This window comes from Artemia franciscana, unplaced genomic scaffold, assembly GCF_032884065.1.
Source record: "Artemia franciscana unplaced genomic scaffold, ASM3288406v1 Scaffold_805, whole genome shotgun sequence".
Classification (NCBI taxonomy): domain Eukaryota; kingdom Metazoa; phylum Arthropoda; class Branchiopoda; order Anostraca; family Artemiidae; genus Artemia; species Artemia franciscana.
This window is the reverse complement of record NW_027068063.1, coordinates 274,474-301,369: the sequence shown is the minus strand read 5'-3', so window position 1 is coordinate 301,369 and position 26,896 is coordinate 274,474. Positions and strand designations below refer to the sequence as shown.

Here is a 26,896-nt window from a genome sequence, read left to right as displayed (position 1 = left end):
CTGGAGGGATCTTGTTGGAGCGGGGGATGTTGTTTACAGTGGATGAAATTTTCACAGGAGAGTTTCCGTGAGAGGGGAGGGGTCAGGGAAAAGAGCCAGATTTACCTACATTATTTGAACAAGAGCTAAAAGCTCATATGGCACTTGTGACGAGGCTTTCATGTGAGCCCTCGCCCGATATTCTAGGACTACTGGTTCGGTACAATCACGCCTGAAAAAAATTCCTATGCGAGAAAGCGGTTTTCTTTGTTTTTCAAGATAGGGGACTTTTAAGTCTCCCAGACAGGATTTTTGGCGGGTTTCCGGCTTGCTTGAAATTCCCATAAATTTATTAATAAACTTTACTATCAAGATTAGCTGGAAAACCAAATACCATTCTTGAATTTGCTTCAAAAGGGCTTCGTCACTTGACAGCAAGGGCGTATCCAGATTTTTTTTTTTTTTTGGGGGGGGGGGCATTGTTTTACACAAAGTACTTAATTTCAATTCAAGTATCATGTGTCAATCCTATTAGGCCTATCAGCTGTTGTATATTTCTCTGAAACGAAAAACCACCAAAAACAAAATGGAAGTCAGTTAATACTATGATGCGAAGATCACGGCTGTAGATAGAATTGCATTTTGGAGCGTTTTCAGCTAGTTGTGGTGGGCGGGTATAACCGACAACTCAAAATTTTTTTATATTAAAACTAATGGAGATTAAACTGTAGGAAAAATCCTTACCTTGTATTTCGCTTCACTTTGTTAAAATGTTCCTCGAGAACAAATGTGTTGTTTGTCATTTACTTGATTTAAACTGAAGCATTGAACGGAACATTCCCGTCTAGGTTAGGTTCATCAAACCAACCATAAACTATTTGACGATCAATTTCGCAATCGATGGTTGAACTTGTTCCTAGAGATACAGCTTGTTCCTAAACACCACCTTAAAGCCGTCAAAAACGTGTTTTCATTTTTTGTAGTACGTTATTGCGAGTCGATCAAAAATATCAGGGTAGGGGTCGGGTTCAAACCCACTAACCCCCCCCCCTCCCTGAATACGGCTTTGGCTCTGGGGGTATCTGAATACTTTCTATTTTTTAATATTATTTTTCCCGTATCTTTGAGTCCGTTGATTTTTGAATTAAAATGGAATAGTTGTGGGCATCAAGCCATGGCTAATTGTAGAAAAAGCCAAGACAGATAGTCCAATTGAGTGAGAAGAAAAACCTGGCATTAATTCCCCCCCCCCCTCATTGCCTTATACAATCTTCCCAAAGATTGTATGATTTACTACAAACCGGATCTGACGAGGCTTACCGACAACTCTTGCCAATCCTCCCATGCTTATCTAATTAGCATACAGTTGATCTGTCGCTATCTTCATTTTTTTTCACTCCAAGAGAAGCTATCGTTTTTTTGGTCCGCCCTCGTCTGCCTTCAGCCTCCCTAAAAGTTTTTTTTAACCAAAATATTACTAAACATTAGGAGCCACTGGATTGACGTTTGGGATATATAAAAGCCTCTTGCACCATTTTCAAAGTTTAAAAAATTTCTCCAGTATTCCTTTGCCATCACAACTTCAACAGGATTCAACTCAAGTGTAGAGGGCCCTTGGTAAAGAGCGAAGTGGCTTCCGTGTATTGTTTATTTGTTATTCCCGGCCAATTCATATAGAAGCAATGGTTGTAGAAACTTGAGAGATGGCTCATTCGATCGGATATCTGTACATGTTGTGACGGAAAAGACAAACATTGCCTTTTAAAAAGGGACAGCCTTAGAACTTTCTCACTATAATCTGAAAAGACTCCTGCACGGGTATATACTTTTTGGAATCTAGGTGACTAGATTCAGTCATATTGTGCACGGTCTATGTCTATCACCTCTTGAGATCTTTAATAGGCCACAATGCAACCCACTGATTACAAGAGGATTTAGCTATACTCGTTGTATAGTTTCAAAGGATTTTTGGTATTTGCGCACTTTAGGAAATGGTTTCAAAATTTTTTTTTCTACTTATCAGGAAACTCAAGCTTCAGACTCAGAGGTCGCTATCAGTCCAGGTAGGAGACTGTCTAGCTTCAGTTTTTTTTTTTTTTTTTTTTTTTTTTTTTTTTTTTTTTTTTTTTTTTTTTTTTTCTGTACTACAAGCAGTTCTTCACTTATAAGTTTCCGAAACTTTCACTGCAACTAGAACCAGACGTTTTTATTTTGTTTAAAAAGACGCGGTAAGGGCCCTCTTTCTGATATTGATAATACCCTAACTTTCCATCCTTACACAGTAGTGGTCAGTAAATCCTTAACTAATGAAATACAAAACGAATTTACTTTTTAAGAGTTTCCGAGGTTAAATCTGCCTGCTAACTAGTTTTCAGCATTTAAGACTAACTTTCTGACCTTCTCTTACTTTCTAACCCAAAGGGTAGGGAACTTATAAGAGTGGCAACTAACGCTAACGTTATTTCCCCATTACACTACCTGGCTGAAAGGCTGTAAAACGGAGATTAGCACCGCCAATAGGGAGTGTAAAGTCAAATGCAGTATTCTTTACCGTAATTTGCCTCACAGAAATGAAAAAAAAATTACGAAAAAGCAAAAACGAGGATAATACCAGCCAATGAAAAAAAAGGCAGGATAAATGTGCAGATATATCCGTTGAGACCCTGACTCGATCGGAATTGCTTGGAGAGGGCCTCATTTAATTTAGTATTTGTCTTGTTTTTATTTGCCCCCGAGACATTTATCTCTGTAATAAATGTGATTTATCTCTGGACGATCGAACGGAGGTCTCAACCGAAATATCTGCATATTTCGGTTGAGCACATTCATCCTTCCTTTTTTCACTGGCTGGAATTATGCTCATTTTTCCTTCTTCACGAATTTTTTTTCAGTTTCCTATGTATAGCCAGTGTAGTCTCAGAAATTATTAAATGACCCTCGCCTGCCTCAGGCCTTACCAATTTCTATCGCCTTCAAATGATTTACGATCTTCTAAAATCTGCTACGTCTGGAGATAGCGAATTTAAAAAACTAAGGTTATAATCCAAAACAACAATTCATTCATTTAAAACTCTATTTAGAAAAGAGAAAAAAAACCAAGGCCTAGCAACTTAAAAAAGATAAAAATAAATTAATTGAAAACACACTACCGGTAACAAAACATTTTCTTTCAATAAAACAACTACTAAAACAGTTGTGAATCCTCACTTGACAAAGGCTTTATACAATAATGGCGACCTACAAGTTTCTTTATCTTCTTCTAGTATAAATAGCATTTCACGAACAGTCGGTCTCTGAAGTCTTGGACGATAAGGCATCTACAAGAAAGAAGAAAATTATCAATTTTTCGTTTTTATAATTATAAATTATTCTTACATAACCATTATATAATTACATAACGATATTAATTATTATCATGTTTAATTTTAATTATATGTTTGTTATATATTTTTATAATTACTATATAATTACATTCCGTTAAATAACAATGCTATAAATTCGCACACGGGGAAAAAGTTAAATTGGACAGGCATAATTGTACATCTAAAAAAACTGGGATAGAAGGTGAAATTTCTATACTAAAGCAAGTTTCAGTTTCTACAGATCAAAGTGAAATCTTGGAAATACGCAGGAATATACGAAAATCCAGATATTTTAGAAGTACTCCAGTCTTGATTATCTCCACCATATGGTGCAATCCTACGTCACATATTTATATAAATACACTTGTCTCATTTCTAAGGTCATGCCAAACAGAAAAACTTGAGGGGTTGTATACATGAACTCTTTAAAAATATTAAACTCAAAATTAATTAAGAAATTAAACCATCATATTGCTTTTTGAGCTTCCTGATACAACGTCTTAAAAATATTTTTATATATTTAAATTTAAAACTTTTTTTATTAGCCAGCTTTTACTAACCAGACTATTTACACACAAATTAAGATACATGTTTTAAGATGCAAATTAAGATACAACAAAATTGGTAGCTATAGAGCTTAGAAATGCCGATATTTAAGCTGAATAACTTTGAAACTGCTGCTTGAAAAGAGAGAATTGAAAAAAAATTTGGGTAACCCGTCCACGGTAATCAAACCAATAGCCAAGGACCCCCCCCCCCCAAGAAAAACTATCTGACCCAGTCGTATACTTAATTGAATTTTTAGTTACTATGGACTAGAAATTCGATAGTTTATTCTACAGCATAAACTATGTCTTTGGGGATGACTTACTCCTCCACAGTCCCCATGGGAGGGCCTGCAAGCTACAAACTTTGACCAGTGTTTACACTTAGTAATGGTTATTGGGAAGTGTACAGACGCTTTCAGGGGTTTTGTTGGTTGGGGGGGAGGGGTTTATGCGGGGGAATCTTTCCATGGAGGAATTTGTCATACGGGAAGAAAATTTCCATGAAGGGGCGCAAAATGTTTTAGTATTTTTTTAAAGAACAATGAAAAAATAAATGAAAAAGTTTTTTCAACTGAAAGTAAGAACCAGCATTAAAACTTAAATCAAACAGAAATTTTTACGCATATGAGGGGTACACCTCCTCCTAATACCTCGCTCTTTACGCTAAAGTAACTTTATGAATTTCAACTATTTATTCTACGGCCTTTGTGATTCAGGGGTCATTCTTAAGGAATTGGGACAAAATTAAAGCTTTAGTGTAAAGAGCGAAGTACTGACGACGTGGTGAATCCCCTCATGTACGTAATAAAAAAATACGAGTATAGAAGTTCGTTACGTAAGCTAATTCGTAAGTTACGTATTTTTACAAATAAAAACGTTTGAATCAAAAGTTCTAGTTGCTTTTTTAAATAACCAAAAGAATTGGAGGGTAACAATGCCTACTCCCCCGCTCTTTTTCCTCAAAATCGTCCGATCAAAACCATGAGAAAGCCATGTAGTCATGAAAATAAATTAATATGCAAATTTCTTTTTAATTATTCATGTGCGGAGAGCCAAAATCAAAACATGCAAACGTTCAGATATTAAATATAAAAAAAACAAGTTTTTTTTAACTGAAAGTAAGGAGCGATATTAAAACTTAAAACGAACAGAAATTGCTCCATATATAAAAAGGGCTGTTCCCTCCTCAACGTCCCGCTCTTTACGCTAAAGTCTTTTACTGTGTTAAAAAGTAGAGTTTAGAGAAAGAGTCAAACTTTAGTGTAAAGAGCGGGGCGTTGAGGAAGGAACAGCCCCTTTTATATATGGAGTAATTCGTTCTATTCTATTCGTTTTAAGTTTTAATATCGCTCCTTAATTTCAGTTTAAAAAAAAACTTTTTTTTTATTTCTCTTAATAGTGACATCAGATCCAAAATACACAATCATCATTGATTGATTCAGAGTTTGTTGTGTAAACACATTATTTCTGGATAATAACCTCTCAATCAAGTAAGGCCTTTTACCTGGATGATTTTCCCTAGAGACACTTATAGTCCGATTGTTCATGCAACTGCTATTGACATTAAATCCCCTGGGATTCAGTGACTTAATAGGTACAGAGTTGTGAAGAAAAATATTCAATTAGCAGTATGTATTAGTGAGTTCTTAAGCCAAATCATAACAGTTGTAATAACCGGCTTGGATACGGACTTAGATAATATAAGACTAATTTTTGTTTGTGATAATAGTGTGTGACGTTATGCATTTGAGAAAGGATTATTCAAACGGACATTGTGTAATCGCTCTGGAATAATGGCGAGCGGAGAACTGGTTTATTTGCCAATTCTGAACTTTTTGTAGTTTAGACGAAATAATGGTGTTGATGATGATCTTATTATTCGGCATGCCTTGGAATTCTTCGATGCAGCTGCTGTTGCGGCTGCAAAGTCTGCTTTTTGGGAAAAAATTTGCCCAAGACGTGCAGGAAATAAGGCTATACAGTCATTTACGTGATATTCTTGAGCTGCCGGCGAAATGTGATTCTGAAGATTTAACCATACCTACGTATGTTATCTTGTCAGCTAATGAAGTTCTTTCGGTTCCTGACCTGATGTTTTCACATCTATCCTCGAAGCTCACGCGAATGGATAAAGTCCTTAGGTGAAATTGGAGCAAACAGTATTACTGGCTTTCATATAAAATGAATATACCACTCGATGCCTTTTTTAATGCTCTTTACAAATATAATAATCACTTCTACCGGAAATTCAGATTTAAGCACTTTTTGACCTCTTAAAAATGACCTAAATATGGGGTCATTACAAATCTGTAATAGTTTAGAAACAAATTTGGGCTATATATTTGCACATCAGGGGGGGGGGGTAAAGCATAGCATATATTAAATATGTAAACTAACCATTGCTGTTTTTTTTGTTTTTTTTATGTGTGCTGTTGCACTGGTGATTTCTCTTTAACTAGATTTAGGGAATGTACACCTATTTACAGATCTTTGAAAAGAAAAGATCTTTGAAAATGAGAATCATTTAAAACCTGATTGCCCCCCTTTAATATCGCATTTACAACTACTTTTTCAAATGTGTTTGTGTTGTTCTGTCGTGCCGGACAGTTTCTTGTGTGGCACAGTTACTTCTATTTTAAAAAGGGGGAAAGATCCATTCTCATGTTCATCTTATCGTCCTATCACTGTTTCTTGTACCTTAAGCAAAGTCCTTGAGTATTTACTTCTCCCTTCTATAACAGATAATATAAATTTTGGAGTTAACCAGTTTGGTTTTCAGCGTGGTCTGGGATGTCAGCATGCCAATAAATTTCTTTCTACTCTGCTATCTGATGCTTCCGGGAAGGGCTATGATCTTTATTTTTGTTCTTTAGATCTATCTAAGGCTTTTGATTCTGTAGTTCACTCCCAAGCCCTGTTTTCTTTGCTTAAATGTGGAGTGAATGTTTCTATGGTTTCTTTATTAAAATTTTGGTAAGGTCATTCTTTCCCTCATATTAAATCTTCTCCTTCTGATCCTTCTATGTTAAAGATCTCCGTAAGACAAGGTGGAGTTTTATCTCCATCAATTTTCAAAATTTGTATTGCTGATATTTTAAATAGTCTTCCAACAACTTGCCTTTTAGCTAGTTCAAATGTCTCATATTTTGCTTATGCAGACGATATTCTTCTCATTAGTTGTAGAACTAAATCTGGGCTTTCGGCTTCTGTTCGTTCTATCTCTACTGCTTTCTCGAATGAAGGTCTAACCCTTAACCCTGATAAATGTGAATCCCTCCATTTTGGTCCTTCTCCTAACCAATCTTCTAGACTTAATTGTTCTTTAGGTAGGTAATTTTATTCAAAAAACAATACAATAAACTTTCATTCATCAGCTAAAAAAAATAGGCCGCAATGGCCTGTAAGCATAGCTGACATCAAATACGATCCATTTCTTTAACATATTTCACTTACATAAAAAAGAAAAATAAATAAGAGAAATAAACTAAAAAAAAAGAAAAAAAAAAACAAAAAAAGAAAACAAAACAAAAACTAATGGTCAATTTAACAAAATGGGGGGAGATACCCCTCTCTCAATCTAAAATACTCAACATTACTAATTGTTCAGAAGATGGGCCTTGAGGCGTCGCTTCAGCTGAGGCAGACTTTCTGATTCCTTAACTTGATGTGGGAATGGATTCCAGACGGACGGTCCCATGTATCTGATGACATGAGCCGACCGGGAAGTATTCCGAAACTCATGAACAAGATTATTTGAATTTCACGTGTCATAATCATGACAGGAAGAACCCAAGCTAAAAAAAAAAAAATCATTAAAAATATCAGGCCCTAAATTATGTAGAATTATGTAACTTGATGTGGGAATGGATTCCAGACGGACGGTCCCATGTATCTGATGACATGAGCCGACCGGGAAGTATTCCGAAACTCATGAACAAGATTATTTGAATTTCGCGTGTCATAATCATGACAGGAAGAACCCAAGCTAAAAAAAAAAAATCATTAAAAATATCAGGCCCTAAATTATGTAGACACTGATACACTAAAATACCAATCTGCATGTCTCTGATTTTTCCAACATCCAAAATATCAAACTTCTTATATATAGAAACAGTACTAGCGCTTCCACGACTATAATTTCCTAGAATTCTAATTGCCTTCTTCTGTTGCACTTGAACTCTCCTGTAATTAGACTGAAAGTTACTAGCCCAGATTAAACAACCATAATTTATATACGACGCTATTAAAGTATGGTACAGTGACATTAAAACTTTCAAAGGAAGCACATTTTTTAGACGCCGCAGCATTCCAACTCCCCTTGACACTGTGCAGGAAACTAGGTCACTGTGCGCTTTCCAACTCAGTTTGAAGTCAAGAAGAAACCCGAGGTAACGCGTTTCTCGGACTTGTTTTAAAGAAACACCATTGTACTTAATATCTGAAGGTAAATTTTGGGGCTCACCAGTCCTTCTAAAAACCATGTAACTTGTTTTTGAAGCATTAACAGCAAGTTTACTGAGTGTAACAAACGTATGTAGTCCCTTTAAAGCACTGTTTGCTCGGTCTATCAAGTCCGGCAACGATTTGGCAATAACAGTTATAGCAGTGTCATCAGCAAAAGACGTTAAGTAACCAGGGACAAAAAATCTCATACTATCTACATAAATTAAAAATAAAAGAGGACCTAGGACAGAACCTTGTGGCACTCCGCAATTCAATGGGTAAGCTTGTGAAACTTCATTATTTATTACGACTTTTACACTTCTACCTCGCAAATACGACTCAAACCAACTCAAACACTTATTCCTAATACCTAACTTCGACAATCTATCCAGCAAAATTCCAAAATCAACAGTATCAAAAGCTTTCTTAAAATCAATGAAAATTGTCATGCAAAAATAATTTTTTTCCAGTGCACCGTTTACCTTATCAATTAAATTTAAAGCAGCATGCACAGTTGAATGTCTTTTTCTAAATCCAAATTGAGTTTCAGACAGAAATCCGCAATTTGTTAGATGCTCATATAGTCTTTTGTGCACTATTTTTTCATATAGCTTTGAAATGATGGGTAGTATTGATATAGGTCTCCAATTTGAAAGGTCACTTAGAGTCCCAGACTTCGGAAGCGGGATGACTTTGGCCATTTTCAGCGAACAGGGAAATTGACCCTCTGCCATTGACAGTTTTATTAAAAATACTAGTACTGGAAGAATATTCGGAAGCACTGATTTTAGAGTTCGTAGGTTGAGGCCATCGGTCCCAGCACTGTTTGATTTTATTGAAGAAACAATCTTCTCTATTTCTACAGAATCGCAGGGTTCTAATTTCATTTCAAAATCTTGACCTCTTAGGTCTTCAAAAGTTGATTCTTCTATCAGCAACTCGTTGTTCACTGCTGCTTCACTCTGAACAGTTTCACCAATCTTCGAGAAATGATAAGCAAACAAATCACATACTTTGTCAAGATCTCGAACTATTTCGCCACCAGCATTTAGGCTATACTGTTGTGGAGCAGGACTACCTCTGATCACTTCATTAATAATTATCCAAGTGGCTTCAGGGTTTGATGCATTTTTCTTAAATTCTTCGCCATAAAAGTTTCTCATTTTCTTTCGTCTAGTAGAGTTAACTAGATTACGTTGATCCTTGAACTGTGCAGAACTAAACTCATTTGGTTCATTGATGTGTGCTGTATACAAAGCATTTCTTATATCAATCATTCGCAAAAGCTCATCATCAATCCAAGGTTTTCTCGCTGCTTTTTTTCTTATTTTCATGCTTTTCAGTGGGCATGCCGAGTCATAAATACCTAGCAGCGTGGTGTTGAACTTTTCAAAAGCCAAAGATGGGTTATTCTCCCTAAATATACTCTCCCAATTTACAGCACCTAGCTCTTCTGAAAATATTTTAACGTTCGCTGGCTTCAGATCTCGGATCTGTATATTACGCTTCACTACTTGTTTTATTATGTGAAGTCCTAATCTAGCTAGGACTGGCAGGTGATCGGAGATGGGCGAAACTATAACATCTGCGCATGTAGTTGCTACTTGACGTGACGAAACAAATATGTTGTCAATCAAGGTCGCAGAATGCTCGGTGATCCTTGTTGGAACTGTGACCACAGGGTATAGATCGTAAGATGACATGAAATTTAAAAAATCAAGATTCATACCAGCTAGTATTTTCAAGTCATAATTAAGATCACCCATTATCATAAATTCCAAACCTGAATTTCTTACATTCAGCATTAAATCATCAAAACCAGACATAAAACGATCAAACATAGCACTTGGTGGTCTATAAATAATACAAAATAAAAAATTATTTTCTTCAAATCTAACTTCAACAGAAAAACTTTCAAACTCACCCTCTAGCCAAACCTCAAGATCATCACGCACCTTATTAACGAGAGAAGACTATCCCTACCCAAATACGTTTCACATAAAGCAAGCAACTGAATAGAATCATTTTCATACATAAACTGAACAATATCATGATAAGATGACGTAATGTGGCAGTTCTACGCGCACACAAGGCACTCATTTATTCTTTTATTAATGTCTACAGGTCCATTAATATACGTGCTAAAACGACCCGGCCGAAAACTTAAAGTAGACTGCTCTGCCACAAGCTTAAATAATAAATATTTGTCAATATCAAATGGGTCTTGTTCATATCGCTTAAGCCGCAAACTTAGTAGATCAGTACCCATTAAAACGAAAAATAGTAAATATTGATGTTACTATCGAACAATAAAAATCAAAATAAAAAAATATCTGAAAAAGAAAATGGAAAAAAAGAAAAAAAAAATATATCAACAAAATCACATGCAATCAACAAGTGACCTTATTCTGCGAACAGAAGGGTCGCTTGGCCTTTTCACAAGGACATTACCATGGTCTGTCCATACATACTTCACACCAAATTTGTCTCTCGCCATGTTTAAAATGTCTCTTCGACGCTTTGTTAAAGCCTCAGTGATGTATACACCGGTACGCGCTAATTTTGCTTTTTCTTTGAAGACTCTTCGGACAATATCTTTGCTCTGAAACTTCACCATTATTGGAGCTACTTTACCAGAACCATCAGCGCTGATCATATTCTGCCGGAATCGAAATACACTTGTAATATGCCCATCCGTTATATCACTAACACCTAACTTCTGCTTAACCAAATCAATCACAGTGGTATTCAGGTTAACACCTGGCTGTTGTTTCATTCCATGGATTACGAGACTATTAAGCAGAACTTATTGGTCATAATCATCAAGCCTCATCTCTATGCGATTAACGCGCTCCTCAAGATTTCCAATAAGTGTTTTTAGGGTTTTGAGTGATTTTTCAAGTTTTTCAAATTTAGGATTATATTCAACCGCAATAGAGTCGTACATTTCGCTGACAATTGTATCCACAGAGCCACCACCAGTAGCCATTTTTGCTACTTTACGGGCTATATCATTTTTTAGACTCAACTTCGTTTTTTCCAACTCAGCCTGCACCGTAGCCACTTGGCCAAGTAGACCTGAAGTCGCAGGTTCAGGGTCAGCTAGAGTAAGATTCATAGTGGCAAAGTTTTACTTCTACGATATATATCGGGCATCGACTCTAGCTCAGCGAAAGCTTTATCTACTCCTTTTGATTTGTTTTTTGAGGCCTGTTGAAATTTAGCCTTTTTGGACGAGATATTTGACTCAGTGGCTATATATTCACTTTGCTGACCGTAGCAGAAAACAAGGTATTTGGAATCTCCGTCACCCTCAGTTGTAACTTTCATTATTCTTGATGGCCAGAGAGGATATCCTGCAAAGTGGACTAAAACCAAGTCGAACTGCCTAAACTTTGGCACTTTAAGGTGGCAAAAAATAAACCGAAAAAAGTATGAAATGAAGAAAAAAAAACTTCACTTGCAAGAGAAGTATAAATAAAGGGGTCAAACTCAATACGAACAGAAATTCACTCAAGTAGGGCTCAAAAGCCCCTATGCATTCCAAATGCCAGAAGATAATTTTCACTTTATTGAGAGAAATACAAATAAACGTGCATTATCATTTTATTGCACATATGCTGATTTTTATAGCTTGAAATATTAATAGTATTTGATTTATTAAAATTATAAAAGTAAAAAATTTAAACAATTTGTTTTCAGTAAAGTACAAATTAATGTCTCAAATATCAAAATTATGACTGTAGGCTCCTAATCCTGCTTATGAAGTGTTTACATTTTAACGGTGGGAATTCGGCCTGTCGTGGGCTAGAACTTATTAGAGTTTTTTACTTCTAAACGTAATAAAAAGTTACCATACATCCTAGCCTATTTAAACAAAATTATTCTACTTCGCAACACTTGCCTTAGATGTTTCTTATCCATGATAGAGTCTGTCTATGATTTAGTTCGTTTGTTTTATCTTTAATATCTCGGAATTAAAAACAGGGAACTGGTCTATTATTAAGCAACATTGTCCAAGTTTAAGGTTAATCCTAAAGTATGTCTCTAATTAGACTCCATTGCCATCTATAAGTACGGTTAAAATAATTTATGTTGAGATTTAGTTAAAATATAAAAAAAAAATGACACACTTCTCGAAAAAAAAAAATTTCTGGAATTACTGAATTTTGTTCCATTGCTTAAAATTTGAATAGTTACTTAATAGGTGAAAATACGAGGAGTGCTATTTAGAGCCTGACTTCTGACCAAAATCCTAATAATATACTTTTCATGAAAGCTTTCAAGATGTTTTACCACTCAATGATAACAGTAAGGAATTAGAATATTGTTTAGTATAGTACAATAGAATACAGTATAATAAGCAATTAGAATATAGTAAAGCATAGCATAATAGAATATAGCATAGTAAGGAATTAGAATATAGTATCACCAGCAAGAATCAAAGAATTAAACAAATAGGAGTTCCAACGCGGTTTTTATTTCAAGTGGTAAAAGGATTCAAAATCCATTGGGTATTGAGTTTGTCCAATGGCCAAAAATTCTTTCATTTTTGATCCTTCCACGCTTGAGCCAATTAGCTTGCTCTTACATGCATGAGAGCTACCATTAAACCATTAAAATCTAGTCCTCCAGACTAAGTACAAAGTTTACCAACGCTAAAACTACACTCAAGCTTTATTTTATCTTTAAATACATTTTATGAAATGAACCAATGCATGGTGAAATATATAAGCACATACATTTCTTAGAAAAACAACAAAATACACAAAATATCCAAAACATACATTTTTTGTCCCTCTTCGTGTTCACTCGATAGATTCCATCAGATTCAACACCAGTAAAACCTGTGTGCATCTCCAAATTTTGTTCCCATTCATTATAAAGGTAAAAACAAAGAGAAAACTTGTCTTTCTCCTATTTCTCTAATAAATCTCGGACTATTCACGAAAAAAAAACCCATGGAAGGAAGATCAAGAGTTACAAGAATATTATCTGGTTTAATGTCGGCATGCACTATGTTAAAATTCTCATCTTGCATTATGTGTAAACAGCAATAGTGTTTATACTGTAAAGACGGAAAATTATAATATCAAAATTAAATTAAACAGAATATAATTATTTAAATAAACGGCATAAAAAAAGTGTAAAGGTATAATATTCACACTTAATGCGAGTTTTGATACCCTGCAATAGTTTACAACAGGGCACCAGCCAATTTCTTGTTTCCATTAATGTAAAAGTATGACTGTAAAGCACATAGAATGATTTTATATCAACAAGAGAAAAAGCGAACAAAAACCTTTTTCAAGGCAAAGATAATTTCTTTACAAGTTGAGAAGCGGTTTTACCACGGTGTCTGAACTTGCCATCAGTCCACCACATTTAAATCAATTAGGAGCTTCACTCAAAATTAGCAATTAGAACGTATAATAAACTCCAACAATAAAAGCTATAATTTCAAAAATAGACTGTTTGAAACTGGACTTTTCCAATATTTTTGGAATGAATAAAACAGTTGCACCATAAATAGACCCTCCGGCAATAAATGGAATAATCCAAGAAGTAGCAGCATTCAAGCAGAAGGAGATCTTATGTGGAATTACAAGAACAAAAACTGTGACTGTTGTAATTATACCGATTGGTCGCCCAACAAGAAACGAACCTCCTTTTGCTAAACCATCTTTGAATTTATGTGTAAAATCTGCTGCCAAATTCAAGAATGCAGCTACTTTGATGCTCCTTTCTGTCTTCTCAGTATTTTCTTTGCTATCACTATTCTTTTTAGTGTCCTTTCCATTTTTGTCACTATTCTTGTTTCCATCTTTCTGAGCTTCCTTGGCTTCTTTTTCCTTTTCTTCGATTTTAAACTTTTCAGAATGAGAATGTCTGTATCCTCCTTTTGCAATACGGACACATTTATCAACCATCAAAAACGTCAAAATCCCAAATATTACCCACAATCCAACACTCATATCATGAGGCTTGTGTTCATGATCGTGACTATGTGAATGGCCATGTCCTGCTCCCTCCATCATTATCATTCCAGGAGGAATAAGGTGAAGAAATGCATCTCCTAAAATTCCACCAGATGTAAAACTGATCAAAACCTTCAACAATGAATCTCCCATTGGTGCTAAAAATAAGTAATAAATTTTTGTAGTAATAAAACTAAAAAATAAGCTTTTATTTGAGATAAACGCTTTCAATTCAGCTGCAGTGGCAGGGAATGTCTCAGGTTTTCCCCGAACTACTCCATCAGTACCAATAATAGCCCCTTCTGAAATGTCTTTAGAAAACGATTCACTTTCATCCTGATTATTCCATGTAGACATCTTATAATTTTTAATAAGTCTTAACGAATGGAAGTCATGGTGTTGAATAGCAGCAACCTAACAAAAACAAATTTAATTCTAAAATTTTCAGGTAATTTTCTACTTTGAAATAAAAACTAAAAATTAGTGCTCAGACCCCATAAATATTTTTATTGTTTACATAATAGCTTTAGTGGTTCTGAACTGAAAACTAAATAAAAAAAATATATAATTTCTTTTCTACGAAAATATAGCACAAAAGATACGCACTTTAGAAGTTAAGCCAAAAAAGTACGAGTCCAGGAGACAATTATAACTATGAAGCGAGAGATGAAATAAAATTTTCGCTGATTAAATCGAACAAAAAACAAAACTAATTTTAAAATGTTCAGGTATTTTATAGTATGAATTAAAAATTAATATTATTGCTTTTTTTCTCAATCTGTGAGTTCTAACTTCAGTAATCTGTTTACAGATATAATATCAGGTGATCTTTTTTGTGTCGATATTGCAACATAACTTTCACGGTTTGTAGCATCTGAGGCCTCAGTTCACATATGCTCTTAGTTGAATTCATTATATTGAAATGATTATTCTTGTAAATGACAATGTTGTTGTGACAATGACATGGGAACGCCAAGTAAGATCAGTCAAGAGTCTTTTACTATGCTCTAGATAAGATTGAGGCATTAGGTCTACAACAGTTGGATAAATCTTCGTTTTCCTGTTTTTACAATTATTGTGCTGGTGGTGGTGCTGAATTTTTGGAGCTTGGAGGTTGATCAATAACATTAATTATGAGCGATATTTCACTGAAGGGTTTACACCCATTTACACGTCGAAGGGCATTATGAAGCAAAATTAATTATCCAGCATTATATTGAAATTATATTGAAATGGTGATTTTTAGTGATGATACCTTCTTATAAATGACAAATGACATCATAGTTGCATCTATGATCACGTCAGCCAAAATATTCAGCTAGGTATAATGATGTCATTTTGAAAGTGCTCTATGTAATGACATTGCTGTAAAAACTAAAATTATAGAAATGAATTTAAGGTATCATGCCTTGTAACTTAATGTTTTTCGGAACTTTCGCACATGATTCAAAACACACCAACACTGTAGTGTGACAGAACATGGTGTGTGAACACACCAACACTGTGGTGTGGTGTTCAACGACCACCAATAAAAAAATGGCACGAATTTTGGACACCAATTAGAAATGTTTGACGTTTTTGTCGCTGTTATTTGGTTGATTAAATGCGTCCAATCAGTAGGGTTAATTAAAAAAATTGTGGAGGAGCAAAATGTGTTTTTAAGTTTAGGGGGGGCAATTTGTTGTTTTCTATCAAAAATAAAAAAAGGGCGCATGTCAATGAAATACCCCTCACCCTGAATAAGGTATTTTTCAAAATCTAAAGGGGGGGGGGGGGGTTAAATTACATTCTTCTGCAATTGTCACATTTTCTATCTATTTCCAGCATGGTTAAGCATCGGCAGCGAGAATTCCAATGAAAAAGAGGGAGCTTTGCCGCCAATTTTAAATATTTAAACAAAGTCAAATTTCAAAATGCCTTCAAAGCAACATTGTGTGTGAAGATAAAGAAAGAATTTGGTTGTTTAAGGAGTTTTTTCTTTGTTTGTACAGACAATCAACCTAGGACAATTATCACAAAGGGCTACTAAAGTTGTAACTAGAAGAGACAACTATACCTCCCGGGCAGAAATTCCAATTTTATGCTGCGAAGCAGTGGAAAGTTATAAAACTGGAAACTAGTTCTTTTACATTTTTGGGTTGATGTTAAGTTGTTTACATTTGGGGTTGACGTTTTTGGCTGTTTACTTTTACTTTGAGTTGTTTTCAAAAGCCAGTAAAGTGCATTTTCTATTTTGAGAAATGGGGACAGTACAGCTATACATGCAGAAAGTTTTATTGAGTGACAACAATCTATTGCCGTACGGTTTTTGTGACAGATACTGCTGAACTATTTCTTGACAGTTTACTTTTATTGTTGACACACAAAAAGCAAAACATGTTTTTGTGAATCGATTTGGCTATATCTCAAAACAGACATTTTTAATAATTGGGGCAGCCATTATTTTGATGTCATTGCGTCCCATTTTTTTTTTAAATTAAAATTCTTTAATAGACTGACTCCTTAATGTGTTTTTTTTCAAATATTCAAAAACGAATTTTTGTGTTTAGCTGGGAACATGTTTAAAGTGATTTTGTTTGATGAATCAATTATAATTGCCTTTTTTCGTAAAACGCACTGTTAGAATGCTGCTTATTTAGATCCACTGTCAACACGCTATTTTTAAATTGAAAGGGTAGGAAAATAGTAAATATGTTGGCACGTTTTACCTTTTGTTTCTTTTCGTTGTCCAATAAAGGAGGTCACTTTTTCAAGATCTTCTACTTCTTGAATATAATAGTTTTAAATCCTCTCTCTCTTTCTCTCTCCCCTCTCTCTCTCTCTCCTCTTTTTTTCCTTTCTTTCTTCTTCTCTCTCTTTCTCTCTTCCTCTCGCTTTCTTTTCTTGTTCTCCTTAGCTGCGTTGTATTAACATAACAAATTCGACTTTATGTCAGCATTTTGCTTTTTAGTGTCTTATTTGTACCTTTTTGCCATCGACATGGAACAGCAAATCAAAAACTTTATTTTTGGCAGTAATGTCAAATATAAGACTCCAATACCCTTTAATACTGAATTAACGAAGCGTCAGCTTTTATTCAGCTAATGAATTGATTCTTATAATCCTTGCCATTCTTGAAACACACAAAAACCTTTATTAGAAAGAAAGCCATCAATTCATTTTAAATTTCGAATTTTCCACTTGAATGCATAATTTCTATGTCAACATGGAAAGCAACGGACGTTTTTTCTTCTGTAGTCAAAAGAAAGAAAATGTTGGATAAAAATAACCCTGCTGTAACCCTTTGTGGGTAATTAAAATAGCCCTGTTGTAACCCTGTGTGGGTAATTAAAATAACCCTGTTTTAGCACAGTGGACTGATGTTCAGCTTGGGTGTACGAGGCCCAGGGATTGATCATTGCTGCAGCAAGGTTTTTTAGGCTTGCTATTTATCCTGTAAAAAGGACCAGCAACTTGAACCTCGATTTGACACCCTGTGTGCCAGCAATGGCTTTGGAGGATCTTTATCCACATTTACAAGTCGAACGCCTGCCGTGTCGATAGGAAATCAAATAATACCATGTAATTCATTATCTTGTCAACCTTACCTTAGACCTTAGTTCCTCCAGTGCCTCAAGAGGCACAAAGGGTGTCAGTCAGTAGCCTCTAATCTTCCCTTAAGTTGGCCGCTGGGTAGATGTCCTCCCACTCTGGGATGAAACTCGTCTGGAGGGCTTTTCTGTCACGCTCTACGGAGCGTGTTCTTTGGTCTTCCTCGGTGATAGGTGCCATCCTGTTGCTAGCGGAGGAGCATTTTAGAAAGTCTATAATCTGGAACACGGAGGACGTATCCAAGGTATCGCCATCTTTGTTTTCAACCGAGATGCTAATTGAAACGTGGCTCGTTTTGTTTGTCATTTTTATTCTAGGTATACGCTTCCTGCTTTAGTGAATTGTGCTCTTTTTATTGCAATTCTTAGCTTTTTTATGCTCTTTTATGGTCTTTTTTTTATCCTGTCCTGCTCTTTTATCCTTTCTTTATCCCGTCCAATGTTTGTTGGTTTAAACCTGCCATATTCCTTGATAGGAGGAGAGCCTCACATTAGACAAAAGGGTAGAATCTGGATTACAAAAATCCAAGGTGAGGGGGGAAAGGGCCAAGCTAAAACAAAAAAATCACTGCATTTCAGATTTTTCGCTATAAACTGTATTTTGGCATTTCTGCTATTTGGCATCACTGTATTTTTGCTGTGGGAAAAAATATGAATGAATCATGCTTGTTGTTTTCACTTTTAGTAACTTTCTTCTTTTTTTGCAGCTCCAAATATTCCGTCCATTCTTTGTTCAACTGAACTTACCCTATTCCGTTATACGAGGAGAAGCAGTCTCCATTCAAGTGGTTGTGTTCAACTACATGTCCAAAGACCAAAATGCAGCTGTAGTTCTGGAGTCATCTGGAGACGACTTTGAATTCATTGGTGATGAAAATGACATTCGATCGTTGGATCTTTAGGGAGAAAAATGTGAATGTCAAATCTCAAGATGGAGCGAGTGTATCGTTTCTGATCCGTCCAAAGAAGCTGGGCTATATTGACATTAAAGTCAGCGCAAAAGCACCAACTGCTGGCGATGCCGAACTGAGGAAGCTTTTAGTCAAAGCAGAAGGTTTTTTTTTTCGTTTTCTCTTGTAGTTTGTGTGTAAATCTTAGAATTGAACGAAAAAAAATACATTTTTGACAAATCAATTTCATAAAAACACATTTCATTTCTTGAGGAACTTTCTTTCCTCATTGCAATATATTTATTTTTATTTTCTCTAACCAAAAATCTCAAACTTCAGAAGAAACAAATCTAAATAAAACTCGGTGCGTTGAAACTTTGCTTAATAAGAAAAAAAAATATTGTGATACTGACAAGGCCGTGTCCACGGATTCATAAAAACGTAACAAAAAAGGGATATGAATAAATTTTTCATGCGTTTTTCAAAGCCTTTTTCGACAATCTGCGATTTAGGCCAGAAAGCACAATCTTTGGCAACCTGCCATCTTATTTACCAATGTGTCATGACTATTTACCAGTAGTCAGAATGAATCTTTTTTTTTTAAGCAGTCAAAGATCAAATTTAATAACCAAATTTTTTCCAAATTAAATAAGAAATTATTTATATTTTCGACCTGTCCAAATAAGGTAAGCTATATTAAAGTTAAAGCCATATATATTGAAGTCGAGTAGAGCTAGCTCAGCCCCAGAATATTCAAATTATCAATATTAACTTCTTCATCTTAACTGCATTTATTTATCGGATCTACATTCACTCGTCTTGCTTACAGCGACATCTATACTTCATATGGGACCTATCGTAGTGGGGACAAAAACGGCCAAAACTCGATATGTTGTTTGTTGCAACGTATTTTGAAGTGGTGTGTTAATTTAGTTGATGTAATTGAAATATAATTAATTTAACAGTGATAACGATAATAATTTAATACCAATATTTTGATATTTTAATACTTGTTCAGTTTAATAGTTATTAATTGAATTTAAATAATTTAGTTTAAACTAATTTAATTAGATCAAACTATTCAAATTAAATTATCTAAATTGATTAATTTAAACAACCAATTTAATCTAACTAATACAATGTAATTTAATATAATTTGAAGCAATCTAATTTAATTAGTGTCTATTGAAATTAATTTAACTTAAATAATGGTAATTTTATTCAAAACTAATCTTATTTAAATTAACTTAATACTGCATGGATTAACGGTAAAAAAAGAATCCCTCTCTTAATTGACTATCTTTTCTTTAGTTTCTCAGTTTCATATATGCTCTTTATCTTGGTACCACTTTCACTTTGTTTCAATCTTTTTTTTGATAATAGTTCTGTCTTAGGTGAAACCATATACAAGAATAAGGCCGTCCTCATCGATCTACGACAACGTTCTTTGTTCAATGAATCGATATCGATTGAGATACCTCCGTATGCTGTTCCTGGCTCAGAACATATCGAGGTAGATGCCATAGCTGATATTATGGGACCAAGTATAAATAACCCAACATTGTTGCCCAAGTTCAAGGGAATTTAAAAAAATTCCCTTGACCAGGGTTGAAGGATTTTTATTTTCTTTTAGTGTATTGACTATCTTGTAATGTTATTGGCACCATAACTTTATTTTATGGATTTAAAATCAAAACACATGCAACGTGTTAGTGTCCTTCCTTGCAAAGGCGTCTATAGACAAAGGGTAAGTACCATTGATTGAGCTTTTTTGTAATCGTAATAAAAGGTATTCCTATTTTAATATTAAGTTTTTAATAATTACCTACATTTCTAGGGTTTTGTGGTTTTTTATTTTCTTTCGGTGTGTTGACTATCTTCTAATATAAATAGTCTATTAATTTTCATTTTATGTATTTAAAATTAAAACATATGCAAGGTTTTAGTGGTCTATCTTGCGAAAGGGGTCCATGGGCAAAAGGGCGAAGCTTTTTGTAATTGATCGAGCTTTTTTTTGTAATCATAACAAGAAGTGTCCTCGTTTCGATAGTTTTGAAAAAGTGTCCTCGTTTAGTAGTTTTTAATAATTACCTATATTCCCAATTTAGGCATGACTTTGCCCTGACTTATAAGGATAGGTATCTGCTTAACTAGGCGACCAGATACGAAAACGTAGGGGAGAGGGGGGGCAAGGATTTTTTTTTGGATTTTCGATATAAAAAGGGGCTTCAAAATTTTGGGATGGCGGTTTTCTGAATTAAAAAAAAGATGGCGTTTTTTTATAGCCTAGGGATTTGATCTCTTTTAGTAAAGATATAAATAAATGGTTAAGAAAAATACCGGAAACACACAAAAACTGGATCTTTATTTTATTTATAAGGACTTTTTGTTGTTGTTGTATTGACTGTCTTCCAGTGTAATTGGTCCTGTAAGTTTATTTTAGGTATTTTAGGTATTTTATTTTATTTATTATTATATTTTTTTATTATTTTTTATTATTATTATTTTAAATTATTATGTTTATATAATTTTTTTATATTATTCTTTATATTATTATTTTCTATTATTTATTTTTATTTTATTTATTCTATTTATTTAGGTATTTTATTTTATTTCAGGTATTTTAGTTTATTTTTGGCATTTAGGTATTTTAGGTATTCATTTTAGGTAAAACTCGCGTAAGGAGCTAATGGCTTTCCTGTGAAATGGTCGATGGGCAAAAGAACTAAGAACCGTTGATTGAGATTTTTTGTAATCATCACTAAAATTGTCTTTGTTTTTATACTAGGTTTTGAATAATTACCAACGTTTTTAATTTTTGATATGGCTTTGCCTTTACTTGTCCAAAAGGGGCCTATGAGCGAAAGGGCTAAGAGCCATTTATTCAGCTTTTTTGTAATCATTAAAACAAGCGTCGCCGTTTTTATGCTAAATAGTTAATAATTACTGACACATCCCTTGGACATGACTTTGCCCTTACTTGTAAAGGGGTCCAGGAGCGAAAGGGCTAATAACCAATGATTGAGCTTTTTGTAAACATTTCAAGAAGTGTTGTTATTTTCATGCTAAGTAGTTAATAGTTACCAAGAGTTTCAATTTCGGTCATGGCTTTACTCTTACTTGTAAAGGGTCCATGGGCAAAAGCGGTAAGAACAATTATTTCAGCCTTTTTTTGTGATCATTATATGAAGTTCATCGTTTTTATACTAAGTAGTTAATAAATGAAAATATTTCTCATTTGCACAGGGTTTTGTCCTTATTCATAAAATGTTCCATGTACTGGCGTCAATTTACGGAAACTAAGGGGGGGGGGGCATTTTTAAAACCTGGGGGGGGGGTTACTTCTGTTGTTTCTTTGATATTCTTACAATGCAAGCGTAAAAAAGTTTATTTTTAATGAAAACACTAAAAGATAATCTAGGAGGAGGTGACAAATTCTTGAGAGGCCAGGCCCATGAGCAAAATGGCTAAAAACCATTGATTGAGCTTTTGTGTGATTATCACAAAAACTGTCGTCGTTTTTATGTCACTTGGTATTTACCAAGTGACATATAGCGATTGCAATTTCTGTCGGTATGTCGGTTTGTGTCCTGGTTTTGCTAGTTTTTTTTTGCCTTCCAGATAAGCTAGGACGATAAATTTGGCAGGCATATCAGGGACCATACCAGTTTAAATTAGAAATTGTCTTTTCCCTGATTCGACCATCTGGCGGGTGAGTAGGGGAAGGACGGTTAATTCGGAGGAATTAGAAAAAATGAGGCATTTTTAACCTAAGATCAGGTTATCGGATCTTAATGAAATTTGATATTTAGAAGGATATCGTGTCTCAGAAGTCTTATTTTAAATCCCGACCAGATCTGATGACATTAGGGGAAGTTGGAGGGGGAAACCTGAAATCTTGGAAAACGCTTAGAGTGGAGAGATTGGGATGATACTTGGCGGTAAAAATAAGCAGAGGTCCTAGGTTCATGATTGACATAACCGGAACGGATCTGATCTCTTTGGGGGAGTGGGGGGGGGGGGTGTATTACGAAAAAATTAGAAAAGACGAGGTATTTTTAACTTTCGAAGGGGTGATCGGATCTTAATGAAATTTGATATTTAAAGAACCTCGTAACTTAGACCTCTTATTTTAAATCCCGACTGGATCCAGTGTCATTGGGGGGAGTTGGGGGGTTGGAAATCTTGGAAAACGGTTAGAGTGGAGAGATCGGGATGAAACTTGGTGGGAAGGATAAACACAAGTCCTAAATACGTGATTGACACAACCGTACCAGATTCACTCTCTTTGGGAAAGTTGGGGGAGGGACCTAATTCGGTAATTCGGAAAAATTAGAAAAAATGAGGTATTTTTAACTTACGAACGGGTGAGTGATTCCTAATGAAATTTTATATTTAGAAGGACCTCGTGTCTCAGAGCTTTTATTTTAAATCCTGACCGGATCCGGTGACATTGGGGGGAGTTGGAGGAGAAACCGGAAATCTTGGAAAACCTTTAGGGTGGAGAGATCGTGATGATACAGATGACACTGTTCTTATATTTACATAGTTTCGATAGGTTTTATTTATTGTAGCTGTTGAATTTTTTTTGTGAATATAAAACGGTTAATCAACCCCCTAAAAACTAACAATTAATAAATTATAAAAAGAAGATAAGCTATCACTCAGGACGTTAAAATACCAATAAGTAAAACATTGAAGAATTTTAAGATTACTTTTGGCAAGTACACTGGGGGGGGGGGGATTATTCTCCCATGCTCCCTGAATTTTTGAGATTGTTCTGCTTTCCCCTGTAATATAGAGGATATTTTATGTTTCCCTGGTTTGTTCGCCTCTTTGTTGTTTTTAAGCCCCTCCCCCTTCTCGAAAGAAAATCTTTTGTACTGCCTTGGTTGCTTATGTGTTTTAGTATAATGAATGCGTCTATTTATATTTTAATGTATAAACTTTGACTAACTGTCTACAAAATTTGATGTAGAATTATTAAAACGAATTCTACGAAAAAAAGGATTCAATGACCGTTTTCATGCTTGGTATTACTTCTTATTTTTGAGGATTGTAAATATGAAATTACATGATTGTCAGATAACGGATTGCTTTGATACCCAAATCTCAACTGCAGTTTTTTCCAATTTCTCTTCAGAATGACTCATGTAGCATGTGCTGTGTTTTTGGTTTGATGCAAGCTCTGATCTAAGCATTGACAGAACCCCAAATGTGTTTATAGGTGCTCACAGGCCCGACTATAATTGGGAGGGGATTTGAGGAGTGTTCCTGTAGAGGCAGAGTCGTGAATAAAAAGTACACATGTAGCTCACAGCTTTCAATTCTCCTAGAGAAGAGAGGGACTCTAGGCCCCGTTGTGAAGATGTTTACTTGTTATTCTTTCTGATTTTCTTTCTTATGATTTCAGGTAGTACGTGGTTAACAGCGTTCGTGGCCCGGTCGTTCCGGCAGGCCCAGTCCTACATAGCCATTGAGGATTCTGTTATTGATCAAGCGTTGGAGTGGCTTGCCGCTAATCAAGCTCCAAACGGGAGCTTCCCAGAGATAGGGAAAGTCTCCCACAGTGACATGCAAGGGGGTGCAGCTAAAGGAGTCCCGCTTACTGCCTATGCTCTACTTGCCTTCCTTGAAAAGTCCAACGGACAAGATAACCATAAAGATACTATAGACAAGGCGAAGAGATTTTTGCGGGGTGAACTTCCCAATATGAGAGACCCGTATGTTATCGCTGTCTCGGCATATGCGTTGAATTTAGCTGAAGATAGTGGGCAATTTGACGCTTTTGAGCTTTTAGAAAGCAAGAAAAACACTTCAATGGAGGGAAAGTTGTATTGGTCCCGCGAGATAGATGAAGAAGCTATGAAGAACCCCCGAAATTTGTTGACAAAACCAGTTGATATTGAAATGACTGCCTATGCATTGCTAACCTACATCCATCGAGGTCTGGTTCCAGAAGCATTGCCTATTATGAAATGGCTTGTGTCCAAGAGAAATTCCCAAGGAGGTTTTGAGTCGACCCAGGATACAGTTATTGGGCTTTTTGCTCTAGCTGAGCTTGCTGAGCGTATTATTGTTTCAAACACAGATGTCAATGTCAAATTTGAATTTGAAGGGACTGAGCATCTTGTTTACCTTCGTAAGGAGAATGCTATGGTTCTTCAGAATTTCATATTACCAACAACTACAAAGAGTGTAGATATAACGGCAAGTGGCAGCGGTTTTGCTGTAGTACAGGTATCATATAGCTATAATGTTAATATAACAGGCGAGTGGCCTCTATTCAATCTAGATACACAGCTGTTTCAACGTGCTAATGAAAACAGGATGCAGCTCACTGTTTGCTCCAGCTTTGTTGGCACTTATGGTACTAATGAATCTAATATGGCTGTCTTAGACGTGAGTGTACCTTCTGGATTCACTGTGGATGAAGATTCCGTCCCTGGGCTAACCACTTACAAAGATGTTAAGCTGGCTGAAATGAAGGAAGATGGCTCTGGAGTGTTGATCTATTTTGATTCGGTAACACAGGATACTGTTTGCCCTTCGGTAACAGCCTTCCGTACTTATAAAGTAGCTGAACAGCGGAAAGTCCCTGTGGTAATGTATGATTATTATGATAATTCAAGAAGGGCCCGTGTTTTCTACGACCCAGTACCGGCTAAGATCTGTGATATTTGTGATGGAAGTGAGTGCAAGTCTAGGTGTCAGAATTTACCGGGATGGAAGGTTGAAGACGGGGCTTCGGTTGGAGGTGTAGATGATTCTCCAACCGGGGATGATGGAGCTGCAAACATTCACACGCTCTCCCTGTCACTTATAGTATTAGCAATTCTTAATTTTCTTTTGCACTGATAAAGATCTTAATAACTAGATGATATTTTAAAGTTTGACCCTTTATGCAAATTATTTAATTAATTCATATACTAATTTACTCATTTTTTTTTTTTTAATTTCTTGTTGACATTTCCACCTTTCTTATTGCGCTTGAAAATTAATTAAGAAATATATGTGCGCCGTAGTAGTGTCCACAATTTTTTTTTATCTGCTTTCAAAATACTGTGGAAATAAGAAGACATTGATAAAAGAAAGGAGTAATATGATGGAAAGGCAAAAAGCACAATGTTAAAACGAACAAAATGTAAATCTCGAAACGAGAAAAGGAAAGAAGCAACAAAATAAGGGTTTTGAAGCTAAGGGTCTTAAGCTCTATCAAGTGCTCCAGATAGGAGGTAATTGATAAAGAATGGTGGAGCCTCTATTTGCCTAAACCGTCATAACTTTTGTTACTAAACTGAATATCTGAAGCTTTCCTTTCAACTGTGAAAAAAGTTTGCTATTAAACTGGATAACTGTATGTCATAAACTGAACCATCATATTTCATAACGAGATCTATATAAAAACTTACAGAGCTTGGACATTGACTTACGCTTCAGTTTTGTCCCGGATGTATCTACGGAAGCTTAAGTGCGCTATGTCGAAACCCTCCCCTAATCTGTCAACCTAAACAACAGTGAAGGGTTTGAGGACCTACCCTCAAATCGAAGAAGGTGCATAGGAGGGGATATTTTGGTTCTTAAGTCTGGGTGTAATAACAATTTGTTATCATTAATCTCACTGGTAGTAAAGCATCGCTCAGCAGAAGTGTAAAATCTTAGAAGTAACTCAGATTTAGTTTAAAAATTTAATTAAAATCTAGGAGCAAAAGCAGAAAAAAAAATGAGGCTGAAGAAGCAAAATTAGAAGGACAAATGTGTAAAAAAAAAGGTAAAAGAGGAAATGTGAATAGAACTGGTTGTTACTAAACTGTGTATTATGTGCCTGGGTATAATAAGATTTTGTTATTTTAGTCTTTCTGACGGCGCAGCATCACTCAGTAGAAATGCAAAATTCAGAGCTAACTCAAATTAATTTTGATTTTAATGAGTAGAATAACATTTTTAAGTGAAATAAAAAAAATATAATAAAAAAAGTAAATGCGAACAGAAACAGCTGTTACTAAACTGAGCAACTTTTCCAACAGTACAGTGTGTCTATCCTCGGTTTAGGATTTACGGGATAATGGTAATTATACAACAACAAAAGAGAGAATAATGCGATTT

General features: G+C 35.2%; 2 protein-coding genes across 2 annotated transcripts in view; one reads left to right on the top strand and one right to left on the bottom strand.

The window, feature by feature from the left end:
- Window positions 1-3,038: 3,038 nt before the first annotated feature.
- Window positions 3,039-26,896, bottom strand: part of LOC136043669 (transcription initiation factor TFIID subunit 4-like) — a gene marked incomplete in the record, with an annotated part of 105,488 nt that continues 81,630 nt past the window's right edge. The window contains 1 exon segment of the mRNA XM_065728564.1: window positions 3,039-3,296. Within this exon segment, the coding sequence (XP_065584636.1) occupies window positions 3,183-3,296 (114 nt within the window).
- LOC136043670 (thioester-containing protein 1 allele S1-like) lies at window positions 5,744-26,890 on the top strand. Its single transcript, XM_065728566.1, is given in 7 exon segments — window positions 5,744-6,030; window positions 7,067-7,215; window positions 11,249-11,439; window positions 18,608-18,789; window positions 18,791-18,954; window positions 20,185-20,334; window positions 24,204-26,890. Coding segments are annotated over 7 exon segments (2,568 nt in total). The 3' UTR covers window positions 25,649-26,890.